The sequence below is a fragment of the Hemiscyllium ocellatum genome, chromosome 7, assembly GCF_020745735.1.
Source record: "Hemiscyllium ocellatum isolate sHemOce1 chromosome 7, sHemOce1.pat.X.cur, whole genome shotgun sequence".
NCBI classification, from domain to species: Eukaryota; Metazoa; Chordata; class Chondrichthyes; order Orectolobiformes; family Hemiscylliidae; genus Hemiscyllium; species Hemiscyllium ocellatum.
The window spans coordinates 65600405-65623170 of NC_083407.1; the positions used below are offsets into that span (position 1 = coordinate 65600405).

General features: G+C 40.4%; 1 protein-coding gene across 1 annotated transcript in view; it reads left to right on the forward strand.

The window, feature by feature from the left end:
* rapgef4a (Rap guanine nucleotide exchange factor 4a) overlaps positions 1-22766 on the forward strand; it is a 245557-nt gene that overhangs the window by 190242 nt on the left and 32549 nt on the right. The window contains exons 23-25 of the mRNA XM_060828113.1: positions 6605-6641; positions 6954-7043; positions 20380-20505. Coding sequence (XP_060684096.1) covers positions 6605-6641; positions 6954-7043; positions 20380-20505 — 253 coding nt within the window. The remainder of the gene's footprint in view (positions 1-6604; positions 6642-6953; positions 7044-20379; positions 20506-22766) is intronic.

Genomic DNA, 22766 nt, shown 5'->3' on the forward strand with positions numbered 1-22766 from the left:
GTGGACCCATTAGGCTAAATGACTTGCATCCACACTGCAGGATACCTGTGATTCTAAATATCTGTTTTATGCTGCAGAAGCTCAGATGTTATTTCTGCCACCGCTGGGCTCTTTTTTCTACTTTGCCTTTAGCAGCAGAGCTGAAAATGTGTTGCTTGGAAAAGCGCAGCAGGTCAGGCAGCATCCAAGGAGCAGGAGAATTGACGTTTCGGTCATGAGCTCTTCTTCAGGAATCCCAAAACGTCGATTCTCCTGCTCCTTGGATGCTGCCTGACCTGCTGTGCTTTTCCAGCAACACATTTTCTGCTCTGATCTCCAGCATCTGCAGTTCTCACTTTCTCCTTTAACAGCAGAGGCTAGAACACAAATGCATCAAACAGTCCCACAGAAATGGAATGCTCAAAACTAATTCTAATCATCCAACTCTTGTCTTGAGCAGCAGACATCTTTATGAATGTTACTAGGAAAATGGGAGCTTTTAATTTTGTATTTCAACAATGAGAGAAGGTGGTGTTGTCGTGGTAATGTTACTGGACAAGTAATTCAGAGGTGCAGCCTAATGTTGGGGCAGGGGGATCAAATCCCAGTATAGCCACTGGTGGAATATAAATTCAACTTTTTTTAAGTTAATTCCTGGAATGTGGGCATCACTGGATGGCCAGCATTTATTGCCTGTCCCTAGTTGCCCTTGAGAGGGTGATGGTGAGCTGCCTTCCTGAACCACTGCAGTCCACCTGCTGTGGATTGATCCACAATGCCATTAGGGAGGGAATTCCAGGATTTTGACCCAGCCACAGTAAAGGAATGGTAATTATATTTCCAAGTCAAGATGGTGAGTGGGAGGGAACTTACAGGTGGTCATGTTCCTAGGCATCAACTGCCCTTGTCCTTCTAGATGGAAAAGTCATGGATTTGGAAGGTGTTAACTGAGCATATTTGATGAATTTCTACTACGCATCTTGTCAACAGTACACTGTGCTGTTACTGAACTCAATGGTGGAAGGAGTGAATGACTATAGGTAAGGTACCAAACAAGTGAGCTGCTTTGTCCTGGATGGTGTCAAGCTGCTTGAGTATTGTTGGAATGGGGAGTATTCCATCACACTCATGGCCTGTGCCTTGTAGATGATGGACAGGATTTGGAGAGTCAGGAGGTAGTTACTTGCCTCAGTATTCCTAACTTCTGATCTGACCTTGTAGCCACTTTGTTTATGTGGTAAGTCGAATTGAATTTCTGGTTTTTGATCAGCTCCAGGATGTTGATAGTTGGGAATTCAGTGATTCAGTAGCACCATTAAATGTCAAGGGTTGGTGGTGAGATTGTCTCTTATTGGTGATAGTCATAGCCTGGTATTTGTGTGGCATGAATGTTACTTACTACTTGTCAGCCCAAGTCTAGAAGTTGTCTAGATCTTGTTGCATTTGAACGTGGACTGCTCCAGCATCTGAGGAGTCATGAATGGTGCTGATAATTGTGCAATTATCAATGAACATTTCCACTTCTAACCTTATGATGGAGGGAAGGTAATTGATGAAGCAGCTTAAGATGTCTTGGAGCTGAGATGACTGACTTCCACCAACCACAATAAATTCCTATGTGTCAGGTATGACTCCAATCAGAGGAGAGTTTGCCCCTGGATTCCCATTGATTCCAATTTTGCTAGGGCTTCTTGATGCCACACTTTGTCGAATGTAACCTTGATGTCAAGGCTGTTGCTCTCATCTCACCTCTGGAATTCAGTTCTTTTGTCCATGTTTCGACCAAGACTATAAATGAGATCTGGAGCAGAGTGGCCCTGGTGGAACCTTAACTGGGTGTCACTGAATGGGTTATTCCTGAGGAGGTGCGGGTTGATACCACTATTGACACCTTCCATCACTTTATTCATTTGGAGATGCTGGTGTTGGACAGGGGTGTACAAAGTTAAAAATCACACAACACCAGATTATAGTCCAACACCTGATGAAGGAGCGTCACTCCGAAAGCAAGTGTGCTTCCAATTAAACCTGTTGGACTATAACCTGGTGTTGTGTGATTTTTAACTTTATTCATTTGATAATTGACTTGAGTAAAGTCTGGAATATAAAGCTAATCTTAGTAATAGTGACCATGAATCAATCAATTCTTGTGAAAACCCACAAAGTTCACCAATCGCACATCATATGAAAAAAAATTGTTTAAAAATGCCGAAAACACCAGTGAAAAAGAATGCTTTGTGGATTTCAGCACTGAACTGAACTGAATGATTTCTTAAACAATACATATTTTGATCACCAGATGGCACTGTTCCTTAACACACTGACTTCTAGCCATTAGGTCTTCACAGTTGGGTGAACAGATGGCCATCCTTTCTCTGAATTTATTTCTACTGGGAGCCTGAATGAGTGTCAGAACAAAGCATCCTTTCTGTTGCTAATTTATTACTTCTTTTCTGAAGAAGCAGGGCAAATGTTTGAAAATGTTTGCAGTAATGTTTCACTCAAACTGACTTTGCATCTGTTTGATAATAAACCAAAAACAAGTTTATCATTTGTGTGCCAGGTTTACACTTTTATTTTTTACACGAATCCACATGGTTAAGAAACCATCTAAGATCCATAACCATTTCATGAAAAAAAAATGTTATTATGGAAGATTTTTTTCATATTTGACTCTTCTCTTTTGGTGCATTAACAAAATTAGTTTGAAACTTTTGTAGGTTAGGAAAAGCAAAGTTCTGGGAAACCACAGCAGGTCAGGCAGCATCCGAGGAGCAGGTGAATCGTCATTTTGGGCTGAAAATTAATCTATATTTTATCTTAAATTTAAGTATTATCAATAACAAATAAGTATTAAATATATTACAAGCACACACACACACAACTTACTTGGTTGTCTTCTATCAACAAACACATTGACTTGGATCCCAGGAAGAACAGGAAATTACATCACCACAGGAAACAGCATCACCAACTCAACGAAACCTAAACACATGAGTAAAACACAGACCACATCACCGGTGTTTCACTGGAGGTTCACTGATGACGTTACCTAGTATGGTGATAAAACGTCTGAAAATGAACCTTCCAGCTCAGTGAGCAAACTTACCTCGACTGACTTCTGATATTTTAATGTTGTAATGATGAGTCATGAAAATTAAATCCCAGTCTTTAAAGCCATGCTACCATTAGGGATGATGCTCCTTTCTCTGAACCAAATTTAATTGCAAGAGCTTTGTGGTCAGTTAACAGATTAAATTTCTTACAGTATAAGTTTTTGTGAACCTTTGTAACACTGATCACTAATATCTCTTGTGAGTAATTTTGTTTGGACTTAACAAATGTGAAGCATGTTATGCTACAGGCTTCCTTACACTTATTTCTGTTATGTGAAATAGCACCATACCTAATCCTTGAGACATCTCAAGCTTTCTTGGGATCATAGTGGATCAAAAACAGCATCGTGCATCAGTATTTTCTTCACTTTTCCAAATCGAAAAGCACCTGCCTATCCTGCTGCCTCAACCACCCAGAAAGACAAAAGGCAGCGAATACCTGGAAACTCCACCTGTTGCAAGTTCCTCTCCAAGCCCCACACTATCCTGATTAGAACCACATCAACTTTCCTTCATTATTAAAATCCTGGAACTGCGGCCTCCTTCCTACAATAGCAATCTGCGTGCACTTACACACAAAGGACTGCAGCAATTCAAGACGACAATTCACCACCACCTTCTCCACAGTAATTACTGATGGGCAATAAATGCTGACCTAGACAGTGACACCCATGTCTCCTGTTTGTTTAGGGAAATTCACTTTTGATTACATTTTGTTTGTAATCTGCACAAAACTAAATAGACTTGTTTGCTGTTTAAACCGCCACAATTGATACAGATCTCGATTTTTCTGAATTGTACCCATTCTTTCTATTCCATCCAATCCTGTACTTGCTGCTTCCAACTAAGTATAAAGCATTTGCCTAGTCTTGACTGTGTATAGTTCTTTCATTTCAGCTTTGGCCTTGTGATGCCTAATTTTAGTGTTTGATCATCCTCGCTCAAATGGCCACTTTGAGATATTGTAAACTGAGCAAAAGTATTGATTCCAACAGTAAACAACCAGTTTAATCATGTCTTAAGCCAATTCTCTTCTATCAGGAAGACTTAATTCCAATGGAATTTTCCTGCAGCTGAATACTTGATGTATATTGAGTGACAAGTGAATTAATCAACAAGCAGGTCTGATCTTGAAAGTTGGGTGTAACGTCTGGGTAGTGATGGCATCAATTTGTCTGTTTCCAGCATTTAGAGGAGAAGTTGTTTTTGAAAGGAAGTGCCCCTTTAAAACATGATGTGCTTTGCAGCATGTACCTCCAGGATGGTCCTGGGCTTCTGTCATGCCAATCCAGCAGCAGTATAAATCCACATTTTCCCTCCAGTTTCTAACCTTCCAAGGAACAAGTGATTCTTTTTTTTTGCACCTTTGTGCCAGAAGGAATTTCATCTAGTATTCTATCCTCTTTAAACGAGTTCATGTCTTGACACATTTTGCAGCAATCACGTGTTATTAGTAGTTTAGATCAACTTGAACTCTCAGCAGCATCCCTGCAATCCTACATGCAAATCTTTTAGGTGAAGTATAGAGTAAACCACAGCCACTGAATCCTGCAGTGGCCACTTTCTGTGGGTTTAAGGAAATTCCCAACACATTTATTCTTTGTTTTCTGCTTTGGTCCATCTTTTCATTCTTTGTTACCCAGACAGAGACTTTCTTTAACATGGTACCTACTCAATTACCTTCTGAAAGACCATACATACCAACCCACAACATTGCTCTTATTAGCTCAAACACTCAATAAATTTGGTTAACATAACCTTTTCTCAATCCATTTTTGACTGATTTTTGCAATGTTCTGTGTCTGGAAGAATGTCATTGGTGGATCATAGAGGTTTTTGAGGAGGTTGCCTCCAACAGGTGCTTGGCACTGCAATGTAGATAGGAGACTGAGAGGACACCATTGACAATGATTTCAGGGTTTGGAGAGGGTGGGGAATTAAATGAGGCATTACTAATTCTGGCCTCTTGTCACGTGGCTGTCTCTACAGGTTGCCTGCTCACCCTCTGAAAAATCTAGACCACATCTTTTCCTTTATTCATTTGGTCACAGGATGTAGGTGTTAGTTGGCCAGAATTTGTTGCTCATCCCTAAATGCTGTTGAGAAGGTGGTGAGCCAGTCTTCATCCAATTCATGATACAGTTCCAAGTCAGAATGGTATGTGATATGGAGGCAAACTGGCAGGTAGTGGTCCCATGTATCTGCTGCTTTTTTTTTCTTCTGCATGGTAAAGGTCACAAGTTTGGAAGGTGCTGTCTAATGAGTGCACTCAATAGAAATTATAAATGCAAATTTTTTTAAAGCACTATACATGAATGCCAGTCAACAAAGTACTTTCAAGAATCACACATAATAAAAGTATATGCAGCAATCACTTTGACTGCAGTAAACTCCCACAGCTGTTAAATGAGGAGAGGTTGGGAGGCTGAGCTTGTTCACACTGAAGGATAGAAGAGTGAATAGTGACTTGATTAAAATAGAGAAGATCTAGAATGTTCTCCATGATGTAGATGTGGAGAGAATGTTTCCACCCAGAGATGAGTCCAGAACTAGGGGTCACTGCTTTAAAAGGCTGACATCTAATTTTAAGACTGAGATGACAATGCTTTCATCTCCAAGGATTGTGAACTTTGAAACTTTGCCTTAGAAGGTGGTGGCGTCATGGAATATTTTTAAGTTGGAGTTGTATAGATTCTATTTAGGCAAAGGAATCTAGGGTTATTGAGAGTAGATGGGAATGTGGAATTTAAAAACACAGAACAGCCATGATCTTATTGAATAGTTGTGGAAGTTTAAGGGGTCAATCTTTGTACCTATTTCATACATTCTTACAAATGACAAGTTTAAAAATAACCAGATATCGGTTTTTATGATGGTCGAAGGAAAAATTTGACCAGGGCTTAAAGGGTAACTCCTCTCTTGATCAAACTATAAGCTGTTCTGCTAAAACGAGTGTTTCATTAATGCTAATCTGCTATAACATGATTGACGAATTGAGGACCCTTTTCCTAAAGCGCAAACGTTTAAATCGTATATGGTTATATCGCGATTCCAGCCCCATTGTTTAAGTATTATGCGAATTTCTTAGAACACAGGATTACATGAGAATGGAACTCCCGCATTATAGGAGAACAGTGTAATAGCTTAGGATCTTTTTACATCTACCTGAGTTTAAAAGCAATATTTCCAAAAGTGCAGCAGTCCCTCAGCAATGTACTGGAGTGTCAGCCTTGATTTTTTTTTTAGTTTTTTTGGAGTATTTGAGGTTAATTGATGTGGTTCCAAATATTGGAACAATTCTAGTTGGAACCAGCCAACAGGTGGTGTGTTGGAGCTAATTTGACTCCTTGCTCCTTCAAGGAGTCATTCATGGCATGAAGCATTGTTGATCAGCACACTTTAATGGCATCATTATCTAATGTGAGACACATGTTCTTACTCATGATTAACAACCTCCATCTTTGTCTACATTGTGTGATATCAATAACGTTATGCTTTCATTATTTTAGCTCCGAAGAAGGAAATGGCAAGGCATCACAAAAAAAGGTACCAACAATGAAGTCTAAAATTTGAGACTATTATTTTACTTTGTAAAAAGGATTTAATCAAAATCTTTACCATGTTCTGAAGGGCTATTATAGCTTATTCATGAACATTAAAGTAGTTGTTGAACGTTTAACTATAGATATAAAACATAACTGAATTTATATATCAACATCTTAGCATGAGATTTACATTTTCAGTTCTGACTAAATTAATGGAATATCACTCTATAATGTTATGTATTATTGGATTGGTAGATATTTGAACATTTTAACCCCAATAAAAATAAAGCCAATTTTTCCTTTTAATCTGCAGCACAAAGTTATTTTGCGTCAGTTCAGCATTGGTGAGGATAGACTCCAAAAGAGACAACCAATACGAAGTACAGATGAAAGTAAGTTCAAAGTGCTGCTGTTTTTAAAGCACTGCTGAAGGTATGGAGTCACACTTGAGTGCGCACACACCATCTTCAGACATGGGTTGTGGGTGGTTAAAATGAGTGCATATGTACTGTGTCTTTCAGTCTTAAGAGAAGGATATTTATTCCTACTTTTCAAAGCATGTGTCATTGACTTTGTCTCTTGACACCACCAAAAGATTCACATTGTGCAAATGGAAAATTCTGTATGTGCACACTTTGCCAGTAAAACAAAGTGTCCAAATAAACACACTAAAGATGACAAGTACAACTGAATAATGTAACTGGCAGTATTACCAGGGGCACTGCATGTGCCCATTTTGCACATACTTTGGGGGGTGTCAGTGGACATTCTCTTTGTTGGCAGTGGTCTCCTTTTGTTTCTAAAGGTCTCCATTTCTGGCGAACATAGAGCTATTTTTGTGCATTCTAAGTGGTTGTAGAATCCAATTGCATATGTTCATGGATTTTTACGCTGGGCAAGAATGAATTGTCTGATCTTGCACTGTCCAGTCTTTCAAGCTTAACTTTTGTTCTAGATGCAACTTTGCTCCCTGATGGGATGTTGTTTGGGAGTTTCTTACAACAGCAAGTTTTGGAACTGACTAGAGAATAGGTCATTATTAGACTTTGTACTATGAAATGAGACAAGATTAATTAATGATCACAGACTAAAGGTAGCAGCAACCACCATATGATTGAATTTTCTGTCCAGATTGAAAAGAAGGAGATTGGGTTGAAGACTAATATTTTCAATAATGACCAGTGGGCATGGGCACTTAGTAAAAGTGAACTGGCATACATGCTTTATTATTGAGGTTATTTCAGGTTACTCAATAAATATATTCCCATTTATATTAACATAAAGGAAAAAAGAAGGGACCTACCATCCATGATCAACTAAAGTTAAGGAAAGCTTCAAACTGAAGGAAAGTACTATAACTGTGTGCAAAGATGAGTGACTGGCCAGAATTAGAATGAGAATCCCTGCAGTGTGGAAACAGGCCCTTCAGCCCAACAAGTCCACACCCACCCTCCGAAGAGTAACCCACCCAGCTCCATTCCTCTACACTATATTTACCCCCCGACTAATGCACCTAGCCTACACATCCCTAAACACTGGGCAATTTAGTATGGCCAATTCCTTTAATCTGCACATCTTTGGACTGTGGGAGAAAGCCGGAGCACCCGAAGGAAACCTACGCAGACACTGAGAATGTGCAAACTCCACACACAGTCGCTGAAGACTGGAATTGAAATCCGGTCCATGGTGCTGTGAGGCAGTAGTACTAACCACTGAGCCACCGTGCTACTCAGAATATGAAGAATGGTCTGAATGAGTATAAGGAGACGCCAGTTAGGGATGTAAACACAGATGGCAAGAGTTTATGTATTTAAAAAATGAAAAAATAAGTAAAGATGGTGTCGGTCCTCTAGAGAGTGAGAACGGGAGGTTAATAGTAGATAATAAGGAAATAGTGAATGTAATGAACAATTATTTCACTTCTATGATCTCTAGAGGATACAAAAAACACTCCAATAATAGTTTTGTATCAGGAGGTGGAAGCGAGAGAAAGGAACTTAGTGAAATCACAATCACAAGGAACGTGGGTAAAAAGTAAATTCGTGGAGTGCAAGCTAACATGTCTCTGGGTCCAAATGGAGTTCTTTGAGATCTTAAAAGAGGTAGCTAATGAAGTAGTTGGTGAGTTGGTGTTAATTTGCCAAAATTCCCAAGATTCAGGAAAGGTTCCAACAGACTGAAAAGTAACAAATATAACTGTTCAAGAAGGGAGAGAGGGAGAAAAGAAGAAACTGTATACAAGTTGGCTTGACATCTGCCATGGGCAAAATGTTTGAATTGATCACTAAAAAGATTATAGCTGCAAACTTAAAAACTTCAAGGTAATCAGAAGCAGTTGGCATGGTTTCATCAAAGGGCTGTTATGTTTAACCAATTTATTGGAGTTCTTTGAAGGAGTAATGCATTGTGGAAGAAGGGGAACCTGTAGACCTGCAATACTTGGATTTCCAGAAGGCCTTTGATAAGGGCAAAGTGGTTGTGTCCCTACTCCTATCCAGGGAAACCCAGTTTCAAATCCCACTTGTTCCAGAGGTAGAATCCCTACAGTATGGAAACAGGCCCTTCGGCCCAACGAGTGCACACCAACCCTCCAAAGAGTAATCCACCCAGACGCATTGCCCACCCTATATTTACCCCTGACTAATGCACCTAACACTGTAGGCAGTTTAGCATGGCCAATTCACCTAACCTGCACATCTTTGGTATGTTAGGGGAAGCTGAGTACCCAGAAGAAACCTATGCCAATACGGGAGAATGTGCAAACTCTGCACAGACAGTTGCCAGAGACTGGAATCGAACCCGGGTCCCTGTCACTTTTGAAGCAGCATTGCTAACCACTGAGCCACCATGCCACCCCTTCTACATATGTTCAAAATCTATTAAAATGATTTTGATGTGGGTATCAAATGTAATACTTTCAAAATTTGTCGTTGACACAAAACTAGATGGAAATGAGTTGAGGATCATGCAAGAAGGCTTCAAGGGAATTTATTCAGTCTAACTGAATGGGCAAGAACATGGCAGATGGAATATAAATGAGTGTGAGTGCAAGGCTATACACTTTGAGAGAAAGAAAAATGGTATTTCTTAGAGAGGTTTGAAATGTCCAAAGAGCCAGAGATGTTGTTTTTCCTAATCAACCTATTCAGAGATGTGATTACACACCCCTGGAGCAGCTGGGACTTAAACCTGGGCCTCCTGGCTCAAAAGTGGGGACATTAACACTGCAGCACAAGAGCCCCATTCCTGGGTGTCCTTTCTTTTATTTAATCTATTTTTCTAAACAACCTGTTCAGCAATGTTATTATACACCATTGGAGCAGGTGGGACTTAAACTGGGTCATGTGTTTTTAAAAAAAAAAGTCTGAGCAGGTTGATTAGGAAAAAAGGTTAAATTTACAAAAGTGAGAGAGGCCCTCTTGGGTAGTGGCAGTGTCCCTACCCCTACGCTGGGAGGCTTGGGTTGAACTCCCACCTGTTTCAGCAGTGTGTAATAATATCTCAAACAGGTTAATAATAATAATATCTCAAACAAGTTACAAATAAAGAAGTGACAATGAGTTGACTGAAGTGTACGAGGTCTTTAATGTTTTTGACAAGTTGAACGTAGATATTTCCATCTGAAAGTGAGTGTAGAACTATGTTTTAAAATTAGCTATCACCTTTTCAGGACAGATGAGGAATGTTATCTCTGCACTGTGTGATGTTAGAACATTCTGGAGGTGGGGCCATGGTATATTAAGAGGGGAAAGAGAACTAAGGGGCAACTTTTTCACGCAGAGGATGATACGTGTATGGAATGAGCTGCCAGAGGATGTGGTGGAGGCTGGTACAATTGCAGTATTTAAGAGGCATTTGGATGGGTATATGAATAGGAAGGGTTTGGAGGGATATGTGCTGGGTGCTGGCAGATGTGACTAGATTTGGGTTGGGATATCTGGTCGGTATGGACAAGTTGGACCGAAGGGTCTGTTTCCATGCTGTCCATCTCTGACTCTATGACTAGGTAGTTAGCTTCTTTTAATAAGACCAAGGACTGTGAATGGTGGAAATGTGAATGGAAAAATAAACTCACCAGGTCTGGCAGCATCTGTGGAGCAAACACAGGTAATGTTTTGAGTCGAGCGACCCTTCATCAGAAAACCATCACTTCATGTTCGGCAGGGGATTCAAATGTTACTGGGTTTAGATGGAAATGTGGAATTTGAAACACACTGATCAGCCATCATCTTACTGTAGGGTGAGTAGGTTCAAGGGGATGAATGGTATACTTCTGCTCCTGTGTTTTACATTTGAATGAGCCACAATTCTCCTCAAACTTAGCTGGGAGGTTGAACATTTGTATCCTTGCAATTCTGTGTCTGTTCTCGTCTAATATCCTGCTGACAGGAGCTTCACTGGATTATGCCTCTTGATTTTCCATCAGATCATCCCAAACCTGAATCATTACTATTATTGAAGTTGAAAATGTGGTGCTGGAAAAGCGCAGCAGATCAGGCAGCATCCAAAGAGCAGGAGAATCGACGTTTCGTCTGATCTCCAGCATGTGCAGTCCTCACTTTCTCCTCTATTATTAGATTAGATTAGATTAGATTACTTACAGTGTAGAAACAGGCCCTTCGGCCCTACAATTCCACACCGACCCGCCGAAGCGCAACCCACCCACACCCCTACATTTACCCCTTACCTAACACAACGGGCAATTTAGCATGGCCAATTCACCTGACCCCGCACATCTTTGGACTGTGAGAGGAAACCGGAGCACCCGGAGGAAACCCACGCAGACACAGGGAGTACGTGCAAACTCCACACAGTCGCCTGAGGCGGGAATTGAACCCGGGTCTCTGGCGCTGTGAGGCAGCAGTGCTAACCACCGTGCCACCCACAGTGAAGCTACCTATCAGAATGATCTCCAGTGGAGTGTTTTGCAATAGTTGTGTCTACGTCCTCAGTTTGTCCTTGACATCCTCAAGACTAGCTGTTGGATTGTATGTATTGGTGTTTGTCGCATATTTGTTGACATAGGTTAGGCATGACGACCATGTGAGGTGATGAGGTGATCATTTATGCCCCTGGGGAGCATATCCAATCATTTTGCAAAGGCAGACTGGAGAGCATAGTGGACACCTGCCTTTCACTCTTTGACTGCCCATTCAGAAAAATGCATGGCCTCCTGACATCTCTGACCACTAGCTCTCTCTGTTAGGATGGTTTCACTTAAAATAGGAATGTCAATATAGCATTGCAGTTCTACTCTGGGGTCTGAATCTTTGTCATTATCAAGTAGAGGCATGTACACTTCAAAACCTTAAGTAAAGTGTCAATTTTCTTTTTAATTTACCCCACAGTGTACAGTATTTCTTGCATAAAACTAAGCTAGTACATTTTCCAGATGTAACTGATGTGCACATTATGTTTGATCAATCCGGGCAGGTTATGTACTTGAACTTGCATGATATGGCCCAGAGCTATGGGCTCTACTACTGAAAGAGTTTGCAAGAATGTACACGAGAAACCCTCTTGTGGGAGCTGATTAAGTCTTGATGGGTTTTACTTGGTCAGCATAATCTGTTTGTCACGTATGTTCCTGGTGGCTTGATGAGTCAAGATGATACAAGTTATGATCAGTACAGTGGGTGGTCCACAGCATCTTGTGCACCAGTGCACTTTACAGCTGTACTGCAGTACTATCAGAACTAGTGATAGAAAAACAGCTGTTTTGCTGCATCTTCAAGGTAGCTGCTTTTCGTGCACTTGAATAAGATTGGCTGGTCCTGATGACACTGTACGTTTTAGGTTTGTTTTGGAAAGGAAAAAGATGGTCTGCAACAAAGGTTTTGAATGGAGGAAGGCAGATTTTATTGAAACAGAGGTTTGTGTTCCTTAGAAACTAAATTATAGATTATTGCAGTAAAAATGTCAAAAGGGCCATTTTAATGTTGTGAAAATTAAAAGAATCAATCTGTATTAAATCAATGATAAACATTCACCCTTCTGGTAAGGAAGATAAATTTTGACAGTTGCTTTTTGCATAACAAATTATTACAGAACACCTTGGATTCATAGGGGCAACTTTCTCACACAGAGGGTGCTGTGTGTATGGAATGAGCTGCCAGTGGAAATGGTGGAGGCTGGTACAATCACAACATTTGAAAGGCATCTGGATGAATATATGAATAGGAAGGGTTTGGAGGAATATGGGTCAAGTGCTGTCAAATGGGACTAGATTAGGTGAGGATATCTGGTCGGCATGGACAAGTTGGATCAAAACGTCTGATTCCATGATATACATCTATATGACTCTGACTCTATATGCTTAACTATCAGTTTTGTTTCCAGAATTTACACCACCTAAATAATAGAATGAACAATAGAACCAAGAAATACTGAAGTATGGCCTTGGCTTTGTCTTTACCAGAATAAAATAAGATAAGAGGGAAAATATTTTCAGAATTGGGTGCAAGTGACTTAGACAGTTAAAAGGATTGCCAATTCTATTATTATTTTGTGGACAAGATTTATAAAAATACTATTGTTAGAAGCCTGTGAAGAATGGTTGACCTTTGATAATTTTAAGATGTATAGTCAGTCTATGGAAACATATATCCTGGATTTTGGTAGTTCATACTAAAAACTAAAATGATTTTTTCATCTAGAAATTCCGGAGTCTACGTTTGTATTCAAGTTCTTAGATTGTATGCAAATTTCTGATATGGATGGTCTTTTGGTTTTGACAGGGTTTTGTCATATAGAACAATTTCTCTTTTGGAACAAATGACTGCTGCCTGCAGACATCTTTGGGAAAACAATTGTTTCTAGTTGCTTTTATGTTCTAAACTGAAACACCATGAAAGGAAGGGGATCCATGTTGCTAACTTTCAAAATTGTTAGAAATTTAACTGAAAGCTGTTGATAAAAGAGCAGGTTACAGAAAGGCCTTTAAGGTGTGTTGTGCTTTGAATAGGCTTGTGAACCAAGACAAATGTAGCTAGAATGACATCTGAAAGTGAATGAACCCTAGAAATGTATTGGAAATGTTTAATAGGTGTTCTTATTGAGTCAAGATCTCATTATGCAAGGAATTGCCTGAAAACGAGGAGTTTTCAGTAACTTGTGAAATGTACAGTTTGTATGATGAGAATAAATGGCATGAAAACATTGTGTTGATTGCTGAAATCTTACATTGGGCCATGAGTATTTCAGCACTGAATCATTTAATTCTGAATTGGATGTGGCTACACCTCATTTGTGGATTCCGTTTGCTAAATTGTGTTACTTAGAATCCCTCGGTAAGACCAATAACCTTAGTGGTGAAGAATATGGTTTAAACTTGGAGGTGATGGAATATTTATTTTAAAAAGAATAGTCTATGTGCAATAGCAGGAACGTGTCATATCAGCCCCAAATGGCCTGAATTACAAGACAGTCATTGCTCAGTAAGTCTTTGATTTATGTAAAAAGATAACAAGTAAAATTGGAAATGGAGAACAATGAAGCATTTATCTTTGGTTAAATTTCACTGTGAAATTTTTTTTATATTGTGAAACTGTGGTTGAATTGGGAAAAGAATGGCTTAAACTGAAGGTTTAATGATGGATTGCTGCATCTTTTTTTTTAAAAAAAATGCATTAATGAGGCAGGCTAGGCAGGCATTTATTGTCCATCCCTAATTGCCCAGAGGGTATTTAAGTGTCAACCACATTGTTATGGGTCACATGTTGGCCAAACCACGTATGGATGGCTGTTTCCTTGCTGAAAAGATATTAGTGAACTGAAGGTTTTAACTGAAAATCCGATAACGGATTCATGGTCAATGTTAGACTCTTAATTTGAAATTTTATTGAATTCAAATTCCACCACCCTGTCATGGTGGGGTTCACACTTGGGTCCCCAGAACATTACTTCGGTCTCTGGATTAACAGTATAGCAATGACATCACTAAGCCAAAAGGCCACAAGATATAGGAGCAGGAATTAGACCATTCAGCCCATTGAATGGCAGAACAGACTCTATCTGATAAATTACTCAATTCGATTCTCCTACTTTCTCCCCGTAACCCTTGATCCCCTTGACAATCGAACCTATCCACCTCCATCTTTTATATACTCAATGACCTGACCTCCACAGCTTTCTGTGGCAGTGAATTTCATACATCATCTCTTACAATAGAATACTGGAGCTAAATGACTAAAGGGGTTTAAGCAGAGGAAGGAAAAGATGTGTATGGCTTATTTTTTTTCAAACATTTCAGCCTCAAATAAATGCCTGCCTAGCCAGTGATGTCCTCATCTCATTAATGCATTTTTTTTTAATTAAGGGGGATGCAGGATGACATGCACTTGGGCCTGACTTTTGAAGGGTACAGGGCATTTAGGAATGAGAGGAAGGAAAAGGTGGAGTGGTGGCTCTGTTGATTAATGATGGTATTAACACAATGCAGAGAACTAATTTCAGGAAACCAACATGTGAAAACCATTTGGGTATGAATTAGGAAGACAAGAAGTCGCTTGTACAAAGGACTCTTAAGATAGTCGGGTGTAGCATTAAGGAAAAAACAATTAGGTTTGTCCTAGCAATAGCATGGGTGATTTTACATGAGTCAGCTGGGGTAGTCAGGCCTGTGGATCTTTGGTAAGAGGTAGGAGGTTAAACTAGGCAGTGTGAGGTTCCTAAACTGAGGTTGGAAGCAGTGGATGGAAGATCCCATGAGGTGATGAGGTTGTGTACGGTCTGGGAGATTTTGGTTTGGTGATGGGAGATGAGGTCATGGTCGAGGGGGCAGTAGGAGGAGTTGTCTTCAACTTAGCACCTGGCTTCAGCGGTGTAGAGGTCACCACTCCCTAACCACCCAACGTCTAGAGGAAGAATACCTCAAATTCCGCCTCTGGACCTCCCAATTCCATGGCATCAACATGGATTTCACCGGTTTCCTCATTTCCCCTCCCCCCATCCATCCCAGATCCAATCTCCCAACTTGACACTGCCCTCATGACCTGTCCACCTTCCTTCCCAACTATCCACTTCACCCTCCCCTCTGATCTCTCACTATTACACCCCACCTCCATCCACCTATTACATTCTTAGCTACCTTTCCCACCATCACCTCCCCCCACCCCCTCAACTTCCCTCCCATTTATCTCTCCACCCCTAAGCTCCCAGCCTCATTCCTGATGAAGGGCTTTTGCCCCAAATGTCAATTCTCCTCCTCCTCAAATGCTGCCTGACCTATTTTGTGAAATTGACCAATTGCCTGGAAGAATAAAATGGAAGCACTTTATTTAAATAGTGAGAGATTGCAGATACAATGGGGTCTTCCTGGCAGAATCTGTTATGGCCCTGAGTGATGTGGGCAATGGTGAAAAAAATGGCAGAATCAAACAAAAAGTCCAGTAAGACCATCATCATGTGGGAATGACCTGTATTTTCAGACTGGGTTCAAGACAAGATTCTCACTCGGCAGGGGCAAGTTCCCTTTTAAAAGAGACTATTACTACTTAATGACCTTATTAAATACAGACCTCACCTCAATGTGCAGCTTTACATGCCTACTACCTAGCCACAAACAAACTATATGCGAGGAATCCTCAAAATGAATTCAGAGCAAGTACCTAGTGACTGCAGTTCCCTGCTTGCCCTGATAAAACTCCATGTTGGACACCATAGAACAAAAAATATTACAGCACCGTATCGGCCCTTTGCACTGATCTGTGAAACCAATGTAACAGAGACTATATTCCATTATCATTCATATGTTTATCCTACGACCATTTAAATGCCCTTAATGTTGGCGAGTCTACTACTGTTGCAGGCAGAGCATTCCACGCCCCTACTACTGAGTAAAGAAACTACCTCTGACATCTGTCCCATATCTATCACCCCTCAATTTAAAACTATGTTCCCTCATGTTAGTCATGACCATCCGAAAAAAGGCTCTTACTGTCCACCCTGTTGAATCCTCTGATCATCTTGTATGTCTCAATTATGTCACCTCTCAACCTTCTCTCTAATGAAAACAGTCTCTAGTCCCTCAGCCTTTCATCATAAGACCTTCCCTCCATACCAGGCAACATTCAAGTAAATCTCCTTTGCACCTTTCCAATGCTTCTGCATCCTTCTTATAATGTGGCAACCAGAACTGCACGCAATACTCCAAGTTCAGCCGCACCAGAGTTTTGTAAAGGTACTATGTGATTTCATGGCTCCGAAACTCGATCCCTCTACTAATAAAAGCTAAGACACCATACGCCGCCTTAACCCTATCAACCTGGGTGGCAACTTTGTGATTTATGCAGATAGACACTGAGATCTCTCTGCTCATCCACACTATCCAGAATCTTAGCATTAGCTCAGTACTCCGTATTCCTTTTTACTCCATCCAAAGTGAATCACCTCACACTTGTCCACATTAAACTCCATTTGCCACCCCTCAGCCCAGCTCTGCAGCATATCTATGTTCCTCTGTAACCTGCAATGTCCTTCTGCACTGTCCATAACTCCATCACCCTTAGTGCCATCTGCAAATTTACTAACCTATCCTTCTACGCCCTCATCCAGGTCATTTATAAAAATGACAAACAGCAGTGGCCCCAAAACAGATCTTTGCAGTTAACATCTCAGGGCATACTCCTTGGGCACTGGACACATGGATGCTACATTCACCAGTATTGTATCCAGCATGTGCCAGCGTCTAAGAATGCTCATGGCATGTCTCCAATCCACTTATAGGCCTTTCCTGGGTTTCACTGCTTCACAATGGCACAAAAGTAACCACTACTATAATGCTGCAACAAGGAGACTTGTGTTCAGAGAGACACACCCAATTCATGGTTTGGACCAGGCTGCATCTCCAGGTTGCTCCTTTGCCCGAAGTCACTCTGAATCTACCTGGGTGCTCAGAGCATCCCTGCCTGCCTTTTTGCTGCTTGCCCCTCTGCCAGAGATACCAGGTTCACAGCACTGCTAGTATTAGCTCGCTGTTTAGTGCACACACACAGCCCAGAGGCTTAAGGAAGTTGTCAACAGTCCTCAGTGAAATCAAGAGAGATCACCATCAATTGGAGTGTCCGAGCATTGTTTGTCAAAAACGAATCTTCGATCCCAGTTCAGGGACTTGGACATGAGCCATCAGCTGCTTGGGACAGTCAAAGTCTGCATTGCTTCTTCACTAGGGATAAGGAGCTGAATGTTGGACAGCCATCCATCCTTCTGGATTCTTTTTGTCCTTTTATGGGCTGATCTCCTCTTGGAATGAAAGCAAGGCAGGTATTATAGGAAGTGAAAATGTATGGCACAACTGTTGATGCAGGTGAGTTGGTATTCTGAGTGAGTGCCTAGGCAACGCAGAGGGCTTCGGGTGGGTGACAGTGAGTCAAGGAAGATGTAAGCAACAGTCAGCGTGATGCAGCATGAGCCTTGGTGGGAAGTAAAGGTGCAGTAGCAGAGAAAAAGTGAGAGGTATTAGAGAGACTATAGTAGCATGTTCCCTGGCACATTGGACCGTAGTGTTGTGCATTCCTCCAGATGGCTGAGACTGCATTAACCTGAGTAGCAACCTTGGTCCAACCACTGCCAGTCCAGGAGGAAGAGAATGTAACACCTCTGTGCCATTGGTCCAGTAGAATCTGAGTCACTTTCATGTAAAGCAGATCACCAATTTACCCTTACCTGCAATGTTCAGGGCCAATGTCAGGAAGCATGCAGGGCAGCTCCAGAATTCCGTCCATGTCTGGGAGCACAATGTTTGAAGCTTTAGTACTGATGTCAATGATGGTGTCCATTCTGTGTTTTTAAGAGTAGAACTGAATTGCTCCAGGTATGGTGAGTGACAGAATGGTGCTAGCATTGGGGAGGGGGGGAAGGTGCCATGTGGGCAGAGTGGACATTAAATGACATGGGTTTGGTAAGGTGCAGTGAAAAGACCTTGTTAGGCCTCGTGGAGAGAACCCCTGCATTAAACTCCTTGGAAATTGACACTTAGCCAGATATATGTACGGTTAAGCCCAAGTGTATGAATGATATCTAGTTAGTATGCAGGTACAGCAAATACTTAGGAAAACTAATGCAACATTATCACTTAATGTGAGGTGAATTGAATACAATATAGGATTATCATGCTTCAGTTATACAGGACACTGGTGTGACTGCATATGGAGTACTGTGTACAGTATTGATCACCTCCTCTAAGGAGTGATGTAAATGTGCTAGAGACACTTCAGAGAAGGTTTCCTAGAACAGTTTATTACCTGGAATGGGCAGGTATTCCTGTGATGAAGATTGGCTTGTGTGTAATATGGTTTATAACAGTAAGAAACTAATGTTGAAATGCAGGATCCTGAGAGGTCTTGACAGGTTAGATGTAGATGGTATTCTCCTCTTGTGGGTGAATCTAAAATTTGGGGTCACTGTATGTGTTACAGGGGTCACCTGCTTAAAACAGATGAGGCAATATTTTTTTCTCAAAGGTCAACAGTTTTGGAAATCACATCCTGAAAAGATAGTGGAAGTATAATCCTTGAGTGTTTTTAAAGCCAATATAAATTCTTGTTAAGCAAGGGGACAAGAAGTTGTCAGGGCTTAGTGGGCGTGACTTTATTCAGTGATGGAACAGGTTCGAGGGGCCAAATGGCTTACATCTGCTGCCAATGTGTGTGTTTGTGTATAAGCTATGTAATAGTATGAAAACGTTTTTCAGATCAATGGTATTTTCTTTCTCTGACCATAATTTTAGACCATAATACTTAAGCTCCATTTGTATCTTTTACACTGCATGGGGTTTATTGATTTTTGAAGTGTGCTTTTTGATATATCATATTTCTTTCTCATGAAAAAAAATCAAGCGGCAGCTGAGCTCTTCCAATCCCCATGATGGCAAATATCTCTCAATGGCATTAGAAGTTCTGGGAAGCTGATTTATGTCCAACTCAGAATGGGCCCTATGGGAGTCCTCACTGGTTCCATTTGAACCTGTCAATTCATAACTTGGCTCATACTAACACTTCTTTTTAAAAACTGATTTATTTGGAACTGTTCTTAGCTGGTGAAAAGCTTGCTGAGAAGTGCAGCTCTAAGTAAACCAGATGGAATGGCAGAACACTTTAGCATTACTTAGAAAGCCCCTTCCTAGTCAATGCATTCAAGACCAAAAATGATGCTCAACCCTTTTCCACTAGATCCTCCATCTCACCATCCACAATCTAGAATCCCAGGCTCCTCAGTTCAGCCAATGTTGATTTTATCATTTGTGACCAGGGTAGGGTGTGGTTGCAGTGTTGAAAGATCGGGAATTGGAAGCATTTACCTAGCATTGTCAGAAAGTGGTGCAAAGATCATTGTTGGGGTGTAATGATTATTATTGAGGGGATGAGCATTATAGGGAAGTGCAGGAAGGGATTAGCAGTGTAGTGGGGTCAGGGTGGAGGAATCTTTTAAAAAACAAAGCTTCATTTCAAAACCGTGGAGTCCAGTGAAGCTGGGGCTCCTCATGACCATGTCTTCAGCTCGTGTTGAGATAGAATGTGTGCTTCTACAGAATTGTGCTTTGCCACTTGACTTACCAAATCACCCTTTTTACTGGATCAAAGCTGGGGGTGGGACAAGAATGTCCAAAGGCTCTTGGATAAAAAGGCAAGGGTGTGGTTTTAAATGGTTCCACTGCTAACCAGAAGATTTGGCTCCAAAATAAGTTCCACTTTGCATTTGAAAGATCTTCTATTTGACTTTTGTCGTATGATCTTTTCCAGACACCACTGCCAGAACAGGAGGGCCCATCCACTGGAACTATGGCAACTTTTGAGTTAATGAGTTCTAAAGATCTAGCCTACCAGATTACAATTTATGACTGGGAGTTGTTCAACTGTGTATATGAGGTACAGTAAGAGCTTTAATATCACCATTCATACAATTTTTTTTAAATGAATTACTAAGTTATAAAATTTATTCTCTATGTAACCTTGATGTCCCCTTCTGGAAGCAGAAGACCCACTGGACCCAAGTATTCTAATAGGCCAAAGTAGCTATTTGCATAGACGTAACATTATTTTGTTGCCTTTTAAACAAAGGAACTAACATTTGTTTGTTTCCTTTTGTGACCTCTGAACGTTCTCATCAGTTTTCTAAACAGTGAGGTCCTTTTTGAAATTTAGTTGCTGTTGTCATGTAGGAAATGTGTATCCAGTTGGTGCACAGCAAGGTTGCAGGTCAATGTGATAATGACAAGTGAAATCTATTTTTGTCATTTGAAGGATGTATATTGATCAGCAACATAGAAAACCCCTGTCCAAGATCTCCTATTGAAGTAATATAACTTTTACATCACCTTTTAAGGGCAGGCAGGGTTTCCGATTAATGCTTCATCCATAAGACACACCTATGAAAGTGCAGCACTTGCCTGGTACTGTACTCATGTCCACCCAGACTACCAGCTCAAGTCCTTGGAGCATGACTTGGACCTACAATCCCCTGCCTGAGACCAGAATTATACCAAATGACATTTTTGTACTTGAGCTGCATTGTTAAAAGCCAGATCCATGTTCTGCTTCTGTAGTTTTAATTGACTACACTTGCTGATGCAAAGGAGCATGTGTCTCACAGATATATATGACATATTGACAATCACCAATTAATACAACTTTAATGAAATATTAGGTGAGAAATAAAGTGTTAAACAAAATAGAACTTTTGTTCTAAAATGCACGTTGCATTCAGCTATAATCAACAGTATGTTGGTGTCAGCAAACCTGGGTTTTAATAACATAAACTAGCCACTTTGAAAGATTTGCAGTTGGATTTCAGTCTTCTTGTTCATCAGCTCCTTTCAACGTTTCAGCATCCTTTGTATTTTCTTTTCCTTTCTTCATCTTGAAAGATGCATGAAATTTCTGATATAATTGTTTACATCCTTTCAAATCATAAAATATGCAGTTGTCATAACTCATTCCCTTAGTTCATATCCATGTTGCCATTATTCCATGGTGTGTGTTACTGGCATTGATGAACCTCCTACGCAGAATTTTATTAAATACGTCTAAATGAGATATTAACATACATACCACATAAATTGTCTTGTTCTATGCCAACTTTACATGTTCTAATGCGATTCTTAGGAAATGTCAATGTAAGTTGCCCCCAGCATAGAAATCAGCAGAGATTTCAGTGTGAATGGATGCTGAATTAATACTTCAATTGTATTTTGATTTACTTCTTTACACATTAAGCTAGAATTGCCACTGGTCTAATGCTTCTGTAACATGGAATCTGTCTAGTGTGACTGTTGGTAATGTTTTATTCTTGTCTTGAATTTACTGCTGTAGATGAGGGCCCACATGTAACTTGATATCCTTCTGGACTTACTGAACTTTCTTTGGAACTTGAAATGAAATAATAATGCAGCCACTTTATTCCAGCTACATTTCAGAGAGCAACTAAACCATTACAAAGCTAAGGAAATCAGCCACAGAGCAAAACACATGACCGTAAAAAGCTAAGAAATGTTGTATAATACAAAGGAGTTGTGCTGCATGTCAAAATGGGTGTGTGTTTCAAGCTGAAATTCTTGATGTGTTGCCAGGAACATAAATGCAACTGTTTCTGTTTCTATTTTTGGATGCTCTTTCCTATTAAAATGGAGAATTCTTCCTTTTAAAGTGCACCTAGTCATGTATTTAAACAGGGTCAAGTGGCAGGGTCATGATTTTTTAGTTTTACTCTAACCAGAAAATTACTATAAGACAATTAATGTACAAAAGTATCTTTACTTCATCTTCTGGTTTGCTGTTTATGATGCAATCTGTTTCATCTGCTAAGTTTCAGATAACAGAGTAACATTTACCAGGTTATAGATTAGACCATAAACGACTGAATTAGTTTTATTACATATAACAGAAAGGGAGTGTAAAAAGACACTCCTTTTTATTGCACTCTTACTTCCTCTTCGGATATATTAAAGTGAACAAGACTTTGCTAACTCTCTAAAACATACTCCATTGAGTAGAGGAGTTGGGACATCATGTTGGAGTTGTACATTGGTGAGGCCTCTTCTGGCGTAGTGTGTGCAGTTCTGGTCACCCTGCTTTAGGAAGGATATTATTAAATTGGAGAGAGTTCAGAAAAGACTTAGCAAGATGTTGCC